Here is a 10,739-nt window from a genome sequence, read left to right as displayed (position 1 = left end):
TGTGTGGGGAAGGCTACATCTTACAAATTGTATTGAGTTTTTTGAGGAGGTGATGAACTTGAATGATTAGGATAGAGCAGCAGACTTAAAAAACGCTTAAAACAAAGTTTCTCATGAAAGGCTGATCCTAAAGGTTAATGAACATGGGATCCATGCAGGCTTGGTAGATTTTTTTGGCCATAGAAGACAGTGCTGGAGGGGTGTTATTTTGTCCAAATGTCTCTGATCAGTGGTGTTCTGCAAGGGTAGTGTTGGGACTTCAGTTGTTTGTACATATAAATTTTGGGATGAAAATAGATGGTCTGATGAATAACTCAAACACGAGGAAATCTGCAGATGCTGGAATTTCAAGCAACACACATAAAAGTTGCTGGTGAATGCAGCAGGCCAGGCAGCATCTCTAGGAAGAGGTACATAATCATAGTCATACTTTATTGATCCCGGGGGAAATTGATTTTCGTTACAGTTGCACCATAAATAATAAATAGTAATAGAACCATAAATAGTTAAATAGTAATATGTAAATTATGAAATAAGTCCAGGACCAGCCTATTGGCTCAGGGTGACTAACCCTCCAAGACAGGAGTTGTAAAGTTTGATGGCCACAGGCAAGAGTGACTTCCTATGACGCTCTGTGCTGCATCTCGGTGGAATGAGTCTCTGGCTGAATGTACTCCTGTGCCCACCCAGTACATTATGTAGTGGATGGGAGACATTGACCAAGATAGCATGCAACTTAGACAGCATCCTCTTTTCAGACACCACCGTGAGAGAGTCCAGTTCCATCCCCACAACATCACTAGCCTTACGAATGAGTTTGTTGATTCTGTTGGTGTCTGCTACCTTCAGCCTGCTGCCCCAGCACACAACAGCAAACATGATAGCACTGGCCACCACAGACTCGTAGAACATCCTCAGCATCATTCCACAGATGTTAAAGGACCTCAGTCTCCTCAGGAAATAGAGACAGCTCTGACCCTTCTTGTAGACAGCCTCAGTGTCAGTCGATGTTTCGGGCCGAGACCCTGCGCGTAAAAGTTGCTGGTGAACGCAGCAGGCCAGGCAGCATCTCTAGGAAGGTCTCGGCCCGAAACGTCGACTGTGCCTCTTCCTAGAGATGCTGCCTGGCCTGCTGCGTTCACCAGCAACTTTTATGTGTGGTCTGATTAATAAGTTTGCAGACAGCATAAAAATTGGTAGAGTTGTGGATAGCAAGAAGGTTATCAAAGGCTTCAGCAGGATAGCGAGCAGTTAGATATGTAAGCAGGTAAATAACAGATGGAGTTTTACACTTTGGGAGGTCAAGTAAAAAAGGCAAGCTTATCATACATGGCAGGACTCACGTACAGAGGGATCTTAGGGTACAAGTCCATAACTCTTAAAACATGGCAACATAAGTACATAAGCAGTAAAGATGTATGAAATGCTTGCCTTCATCAGTCAGGGTACTAAGTAGAAAAAGGGCATCACGATAGCATAGTGGTTAGCATGACGTTTTTAGAGCTCAGAGTGTTCTGGAGTTTAGAGTTTAATTGTGGCACCATTCTGTAAGGAGTCTCTCTTATGTCCTCCTCAAGGAAAGCATGGGTTTTCTCCAGATCCTACAGTTTCCTCACACATTCCAAAGACCCTACTTGGGTAAGTTAACTGGTTGTTGTAAGTTGTCCTGTGATTAGGTTAGAGTTAATCCGGGTGGTCAGGGGTTGCTGGGGTGGAAGGGCGTACTCCATGTTATGTTGCGAAATCAAAAGTTATTAAGTCATATTGCTGTTATATAAAACTCAGGTTAGGCACATTTACAATATATGTGCAGTTCTGGTCATAGCTTTACAATGTGGAGGCATCGTGGTTAGCACAAACACCATGGACTGAAGTACCTGTCCCTGTGCTACACTGTACTCTTTCATGATTTAATGATTCGTACCATGAACATACACGTAAAACAGTTTTCTGGAGCCCTTCTCTCTTACCTCCATAAGACCATAAGACAAAGGAGCAGAAGTAGGCCATCTGGCCCATCGAGTCTGCTCCGCCATTTTATCATGAGCTGATCCATTCTCCTATTTAGTCCCACTCCCCCACCTTCTCACCATAACCTTTGATGCCCTGGCTACTCAGATACCTATCAATCTCTGCCTTAAATACACCCAATGACTTGGTCTCCACTGCTGCTCGTGGCAACAAATTCCATAGATTCACCACCCTCTGACTAAAAAAATTTCTTCGCATTTCTGTTCTGAATGGGCACCCTTCAATCCTTAAGTCATGCCCTCTCGTACTAGACTCCCCCATCATGGGAAATAACTTTGCCACATCCACTCTGTCCATGCCTTTTAACATTCAAAATGTTTCTATGAGGTCTCCCCTCATTCTTCTAAACTCCAAGGAATACAGTCCAAGAGCGGACAAACGTTCCACATATGTTAACCCTCTCATTCCCAGAATCATTCTAGTGAATCTTCTCTGTACCCTCTCCAACGTTCTTAAATAAGGAGACCAAAACTGCCCACAGTATTCCAAGTGAGGTCTCACCAGCGCCTTGTAGAGCCTCAACATCACATCCCTGCTCCTATACTCTATTCCTCTAGAAATGAATGCCAACATTGCATTCGCCTTCTTCACTACTGACTCAACCTGGAGGTTAACTTTAAGGGTATCCTGTACGAGGACTCCCAAGTCCAGTTGCATCTCAGAACTTTGAATTCTTTCCCCATTTAAATAATAGTCTGCCCGTTTATTTTTTCTGCCAAAGTGCATAACCATACACTTTCCAACATTGTACTTCATTTGCCGCTTCTCTGCCCATTCTTCCAATCTATCCAAGTCTCTCTGCAGACTCTCCGTTTCCTCAGCACTACCGGCCCCTCCACCTATCTTCATATCGTTAGCAAACTTAGCCACAAAGCCATCTATTCCATAATCCAAATCGTTGATGTACAATGTGGAAAGAAGCAGCCCCAGCACTGATCCCTGTGGAACATCACTGGTAACTGGCAGCCAACCAGAATAGGCTCCCTTTATTCCCACTCTCTGTTTCCTGCCAATCAGCCAAGGCTCTATCCACGTATGTAACTTTCCCGTAATTCCATGGGCTCTTATCTTGTTTAAGTAGCCTCATGTGTGGCACATTGTCAAAGGCCTTCTGAAAATCCAAATATACAACATCCACTGCATCTCCCTTGTCTAGCCCACTGGTAATTTCCTCAAAAAATTGTAATAGGTTTGTCAGGCAGGATTTTCCTTTAAGGAATCCATGCTGAGTTCTGCCTATCTTGTCATATGCCTCCAGGTACTCTGTAACCTCATCCTTGACAATCGACTCCAACAACTTCCCAACCACCGCAAATTAATATCCATTGTTTCTTACCCTTAGATTTATTTAAATCGCAATAGTTTTAAGCTTCCAAGGGAGTCTTACCTAAACAATGAGACACAGAGAATGGACATTTACTATAAAAGCATCAAAGTGCAGTAAAGGCTTTCAAGTTTCCAACATATTGGAATCATTGCATCAAAAGATATAGATTTCTTCTACACAGTTTTAAAAGCTGCTGCTAATCAGAAATATATATTTAAAAAATGGACAGAAGATAGCATTGCATACAGCATCATTAGACTAAAGTACAACTTTCCGACTTGTATCTGGTTAATGAAGGGCATAGATTGTTTAATTTTGTATGATGTTTATAATGCAACATGACAATAAAGTGCAGCAGCATGAGATTAAATTAATAAACATTCATAATTTTGTTTTGAATTTACAGCACTATATAGAATACAGGCAATGTAGAAATTAAAACTCACCAGTGTTAATGGGGGTGGAGGAAGAAGCCCAAATGACACTCATTTATTGTATCATTCAAAACTCATTAAACACAGGAGAATATTTTCAAATGGTTGTTTATTGCCTACAGTTAAAGAAAATAAAATACACAGGTGCAAGGGAAGAAGCAGACATAATTTAGCCCCATACATTTAGAGCAATACCTGACCTCCGTATCCAAAATTACCTTTCTTTAAATCTTTCTTCTAGTAGCATAAGCGAAGCACTCCTGTCTGAGCTGCCAAAAGTTTAAAGACACACTATGTGAATAATTACTGGCTTGGTTCGTATATTTCAAATAGTAATTAAACAACTCTGGTCAAGAGCAGATCAGATATTGTAATATATTTAAGAAAGTCTGTATATTAAAATTTTTCACTTTATACATTTCACTTTTTGGATTTAAAAAGAATTTAGCCAGTGAAAATCCAAGAACTTCCTACAATGTACTCAAAGTATATTACCATCTGATATAATACTAAGAGTCAATTTACTCTACATCATTTTAATCCATTGACTTTGAGAAGAAACGTATATTTTTGTAGAGAGGGGAGAGAGCAATATCTGATTGCTCATAGTTCAGGAGAATAAATACTACCCAATGACCAATAATTCAATACAGACTCTGGTGACCCAGCACAATTCACTTTCATTTCCTATTAACCACCATGATAATTTTTAATAACAATATTTTCTTTAAAAATACATGTTATAAAAATAAAGATGGCCAAATGCTGAACATGTTTGATCAATGTTTTAAAAAAACAAATTCACTACTACAACATTGATAAACTATAATCTTTTAATACAATATAAGCGAAGTTTTGCAAACCGAAGCACCACAGTCTCAAAGAGTCATATCACTCATTTTTTCTTGGTATAATCGAACGTCTAAAAACATGCACAATATCCAAGTTATGCAGTGATTTAACTGCAGCTCACTCTAAAATCCCACTGGCCACTTAGCAAAATCTTTAAAGATGTGTTAAATCAGAACTACAATTTCCGTCCAAATTACATCTTCTAAAATTGTGTGTATAAGTAGCCTCAAAGTTACACTTTCCAGAGCTCAACTGAAGAAAGCAAATACAAGAAAGTCTCAATGGCCATCCTTTAGGTGTTTACACAACAGTACATCAATTCTAAATTCATTTTGCCTTCCAAGATCAGCATGCACTTTCTTGTAGTAGTGGCTTAAACAGCTGAGGTACAAGATGTAAAAATCTGAACCCATTTATTCTGATATTTTCAGAACTTGGTCTCTTTCCCAATGGTAAGATGGGAAAAATTTTGTGGGTCATCAGAACCAAGAATTTAATGATTCATTTATGAATTATCAAGGCAGAGATTTTTGAAAATAAATTAACTTTATTTCAAACAAATTAACAAAAGTACAATGATCTTTTTCAGTTCTTAGGAGCCTGATCTGATTTAAAAAGAGGTACTTAGAAATAGTCCCTGAAGAACTGATGTGGAAAATGCATTTTAAATTAGCTCAATTTAAGAATCCTGCACTAACATGTAAAGTACTTGTGAGTTAAAAGCTGATTAAGTGGTTTACTTTTGGTATATGGTTAACTGCATTTTTCTCTCTCTGCAGTGTATTAATCTCTGCCATAAACAATTCTAAAAACATGTAACTATTACCTCTAAAATCTGCCTTTTGTAACTGAAGTAATGAAACTCACGTTTCACTATAAATCACATTACTGAACATAAATGCTGAGTGATGTGATACCTTGAAAGACTGGAATTCAGTAGCTTTTCAATCCATTGAAGTTAGCAAGGATTTCTGATAAGAGAAATTATTACTGAACAAGGAAGGAGAAGCTTTCCACATCAAATACATAATACCTAAAAAGTAATGAATACCTTATGCATATGTAGCCTTTGTCACTGAGAGTAGGTCCCCTGCTTTTCACAAAGGCAAAAAAGACAAGTTGTGCTAGGAATAGGATGGAAAAAAAGCTGGTCTCAGAACTCATTGTGCCATACCTGACTTATGGTGCAGTTTCCAATGTCTCACATTCCTTACACCAAAGATAAACACGCTACAGAGCTTGTACAAAATTGTTTTTAAGTTGTTTTTCTGCCTTTTTTTTACATAAAACTTCACAAATCTTAATAGATTTATTGTACAGAATTTTAAAAGTTGCCTAGGGAAGGCCTGTCAGGTTTTCTCTGCTTGCTTGGGCAGTGTTGGTACTTCAGCAAATCGAATGAGGCACATTGTTATGAAACAATTGATATAAACGTAACAGATATATGTATGAATCTGACTGTGCTTTCTGTATTATTTGCCTGGACAACTGTAATTAACACACATGGCAAATTTGCTCATCTCTGTTTTACATTTTTTCCTTTAAATGTTATTTCACTCAATTGAAATATATAACTTTATTATATATTTTAATTTAACAAACACAGTTATCAGAATTTTGGAAAAATACATACAGAAGCAAAGAAAACCTGAGGAACACCCTCTTGCAACAGAGTGTCTCGATTCCTTTATATTGAAAGCAGACAAAGTTTGCAGCTATTAACATTTAAGCTTTCCCAAAAATTGTTTTCCTCTTCAATTATAAAAAAGAAAACAAATATTCAGTAAATGGGCTCCTCTGAAGTTCATATACAATCATTACAGATTAATTTCAAATTCCATTTTATACATACAGATCAGACAAAATATTTGGAGTGAAGTATGGGAGGATAATATTGCTTGTAGTTATTAAAATAAATGCATGGAATAAGCTAATTTATCATGTTTTAAGAAGCAAGATCATAATAATTTTATGCACTAGGATTAGGATAAATAAAAGGGCCTAAAAAGTTCAAATCTTCTCAACCAAAAAAATCTAGTTTTTAGAATTTACTTGGTCCTTCTGGTGTCCCACTATCATCAAATTTATCTTGCTCCATAATTTATGTCCTTAAATACACATTCTTTCAAAAATGTAGGCTTTAGAATTAAAGTGCTGACTTAAAACAGATTTCAGATAATCTTGATGCCAAAATCCAGTCAAATATCAGAGGTGGTTAATGGTAAATATTATAAATAGGCCTTGGCCGCTTGTAAACTTTATTCAATGTAATACCAGCATTATATATTCAATTAAAAAGATTTCCATATCAGAAGTTATGTTGTTCTTTTGATTCAAATAACCCTACATATTGGTTCTTGAAATGCAGTAGTTTTTCCCCCTCCCTCTTGTGGCTGGGGTGGGGGGGGGGGGGGACACATTAAACAGATTTCATATTTACTGCACCAATCAAAATCCATTTCTTTATAAAGTGCAATACATTATTGGAATAAACAGCTTGAAAATTAACGACCATTAGATGGTGCTCATTTACTGCACAATAACTTTAAGGTACTTGATTTCACAACTAACTTATTTCTGATGCTTCTCAATTACTGCTTACTCTATGGTTTACTTCATCGTATCAAGAAAAACTTGGTCTCAACCAATCACTTTACTAAATTGTACTCCCCTGCATATGCAGCAGATTTCTTCTTCAAACATCTTGGATTACTTTTAAATACATTTTCAGTAATCAATTTGGAAAATTTTAAACTTGCCTCTCTCTCGAAAGCAATAAATAACAGGCACCTTTAATGAAACCAGGTATGAACTACATACCAAGCAAAAAAGAGATTAGACCAAATCACAGCTGGACAAATTTCCCTATGGCTTCAATTAGCTCTTCATTCAGATCCAACAGAGATCCACTAAACTGCTGAAAGGACGAGAATAAAGGAGGAATGCTGGTCTTCAAAAGCAAAAACATACAAAGAATTAAATGTATTAAACAATTAAAGCAAACAATGAGAATACTGTAAATGACTGACATAGACAAGGAAATGGAGGATGACAAATGAAAAGGCATTAAATTGTCATCCAAATATTGAGAAATGAGTCAAGACAATTTTGGTACCGGACATATAAAAAGATCCAAGGCAACTAGGGCAGGGACAAAACTTAGAACAAGTATCTCAAGGTATTTTGCCTGTCGGTCTTTGGAAGAAGAATCAATGGCACTGTATAGCAAAGCATGTAATGCTGCTGTTTTAATGCCAGATTAGGCATATAATCCGACAGGAAAACATGAACACAGTATATAACATTGTGAGATTAAACACTTCGAGTTATGAAAAATGCTAGTTCCAGTGTCCCCAAAGGTTTGAGTAAAACATCAGTTTGTTTGCTCCGGCCTTAGTGACAACACAGTGAAATAAACTATGAAACAGTAACACTAGAAACCTACAGAACACACACTTTAAAAGAGAACAAATAACGTTCTTTTTTTTTTTACAAGCCATACTTCACTCCGTCATACTTTGATTTTATAATTGTACAAGTCCATAAAAGCAGGCAGTGCCTCCAGGTCAGGGCTCCAACTACCTCCTGTTAGGCAAGTGCACACCATTCAAAGGTGGCAGAAAAAGCTGAAGTTCAAGCTGTATTAACAGTGAGAAGTGATCAGAAGGAATATGGGGGTGCGGACATCCAGTGATAGAGTTTTCCACAAGCCACTGAGGATCCAAAGGGCCAAGAACACCCAGCACTCTCATTAGAGTCTTGGAATAGAAAATGTAGTCAATAACACCCTAGGAGACAAAATAAAAGGAAAATGATTTTGACATTAACCTGCAGCAAGTGAACTTCTATCTATCTTACTGAAATCATAAACATCTTTCAGGTCAATAAAGAAATATTAAATTATTGACAGAAAAAAAGTTCAAAGGAAGCAAAGGGTTGAGTCAATTTATTTACATTGTCAACCACGTGGACATATGCACCTTTCTAAGCACATCTTCCTACAAAGATATATTTTATTAAAAACTATGAGGAAAGAGCAGGGATTACAAATCACCACCTGGAAGTTCTTGATTGTTAACCCATTTACTACATCATGAGTCATATAGGGGAAAATTCTTTATAAGCAGTTCTTAAACTATCTTGCAGTACTCATCAATCATAAGAAAAGTTATACCTAAAGGTATTCAATTGTCATGAGTGCAATTTACCTATTGGTAGTACTGTTCCATTTGAAGTAATTTTGGCTCACCTCTCACACACAAAACATTAAGATATAATCCAGGTTGAAAACAAATGGTGCTGCTGAAGGTGTCATCTTTCAAATAAGATGCTCAACCAAAGTCCCAGCTGCCCACAGAAGTAGATATAAAAAATGCCATGATACTATTTGAAGAGCAGCAGGGAAATTTATCTCGTGTTCTAATATTTACCCCTTAAATCAAAAATCATTAATACATTTAAGATGAATATGAATCCTACTGTGCTGTGCTCAAACTTGGTTGATACACTTCATTAGATTATTTTAAAAAACGCTGCAAATCATTTGTTTCAAACTCTTGGAGACTTGCAAAATCAAGAGCTGTACCATAAATGGGGAGGGGGATCACAAAAATTGAAATTGAAATCTAAGAGTGACATCACTCACAAAACAATGTCTCAAAGTTATACATGTAAAAGGACACAATTTACCTGGAACATCTGTGCCTGCATTTGTCACACAATTGCTCTCATCATTTTTATTTACCCTTTTCTCACATTCCCTTGTTTGAGTTTTCTCTATGTACCTATCTAATCCTTTCATAAATTTAAATCATATGATACAGAATGCCATTTTAGTTGATCAAATCTGTACTAGCTCTTGGATTGACATGTCAAGAAAGTCTATTCCTATATTACCAGAGTACAAAATAAAGCTCATTTGGTATCCAAACTTAACATTAGAATTTCAATTAATCTGCATTGGTATCCCGTCTTAATCCTCAACATTTGTTTCAATTGTATAGCATAAAGATGTGCATAAGGTTTTACACACTTGTGTAAAACTGTATGCCTTTAATATTCCCCACCTCATGTTTTCTAAACAAAAACAAGTAAAATTAGAGGCTGTAATATCCTTAACCATGCAAGGCAGTGTAAGTTTACCAGTTATTATTTCAGGTTATACTTCATATACTTTATTGTTGCCAAACAATTGATACTACAACGTACAATCATCACAGCAATATTTGATTCTGCGCTTTGCACTCCCTGGAGTACAAATCGATAGTAAACATTAAATATTAAAATTATAGATCATAAATAGAAGATAGAAAAGGGAAAGTAAGGTAGTGCAAGAAGACCGAGAGGCAGGTCCGGATATTTGGAGAGTACGGCCTAGATCTGGGTTAGGATCTGTTCAGCAGTCTTATCACAGTTGGAAAGGAGCTGTTCCCAAATCTGGCCATACAAGTCTTCAAGCTCCTGAGCCTTCTCCCGGAGGGAAGAGGGACAAAAAGTGTGTTGGCTGGGTGGGTTGTGTCCTTGATTATCCTGGCAGCACTGCTCCGACAACGTGCAGTGTAAAGTGAGTCCAAGGACGGAAGATTGGTTTGTGTGATGTGCTGGGCTGTGTTCATGATCTTCTGCAGCTTCTTTTGGTCTTGGGCAGGACAACTTCCATACCAGTTTGTGATGCATCCTAGAAGAATGCTTTCTACAGTGCATTTATAAAAATTAGTGAGGGTTTTAGGGGACAGGCCAAATTTCTTTAGTTTTCTCAGGAAGTAAAGGCACTGGTGGGCCTTCTTGGCAGTGGGACTCTGCTTGGTTGGACCAAGTCAGGTCATTTGTGATACTGACCCCAAGAAACTTAAGGTTTTTGACCTGTTCCACCTACGCACCACCGAAGTAGATGGGGTCATGCGGTTCGCTACTCCTTCTGAAGTCAATAACCAATTCCTTCGTATTGCTGTCGTTGAGGGATAGGTTATTGTCTTTGCACCATGCCACCAGGTTCTTAATTTCCTCTCTGTACTCAAACTCATCATTACCCGAGATACGGCCTACAATTGTGGTGTCATCAGCAAAGTTATGTATTGAGTTCAATGGAAACTTGG

General features: G+C 37.5%; 1 protein-coding gene across 2 annotated transcripts in view; it reads right to left on the bottom strand.

Annotated features, from left to right (window-relative positions):
* Positions 1 to 3,742: 3,742 nt before the first annotated feature.
* The window catches only part of cnot6l (CCR4-NOT transcription complex, subunit 6-like), an 83,648-nt gene continuing 76,651 nt past the window's right edge, over positions 3,743 to 10,739 (bottom strand). Inside the window, exon 13 of one of the 2 annotated variants that reach the window (XM_072253152.1) lies at positions 3,743 to 8,432. In XM_072253152.1, coding sequence (XP_072109253.1) covers positions 8,223 to 8,432 — 210 coding nt within the window. In that variant the 3' untranslated portion in view covers positions 3,743 to 8,222. The remainder of the gene's footprint in view (positions 8,433 to 10,739) is intronic. The other variant, XM_072253151.1, reaches the window with a different exon arrangement.

The sequence above is a fragment of the Mobula birostris genome, chromosome 3 (assembly GCF_030028105.1).
Source record: "Mobula birostris isolate sMobBir1 chromosome 3, sMobBir1.hap1, whole genome shotgun sequence".
Taxonomy (NCBI): Eukaryota; Metazoa; Chordata; class Chondrichthyes; order Myliobatiformes; family Myliobatidae; genus Mobula; species Mobula birostris.
This window is presented reverse-complemented; position numbering and strand designations above follow the sequence as displayed.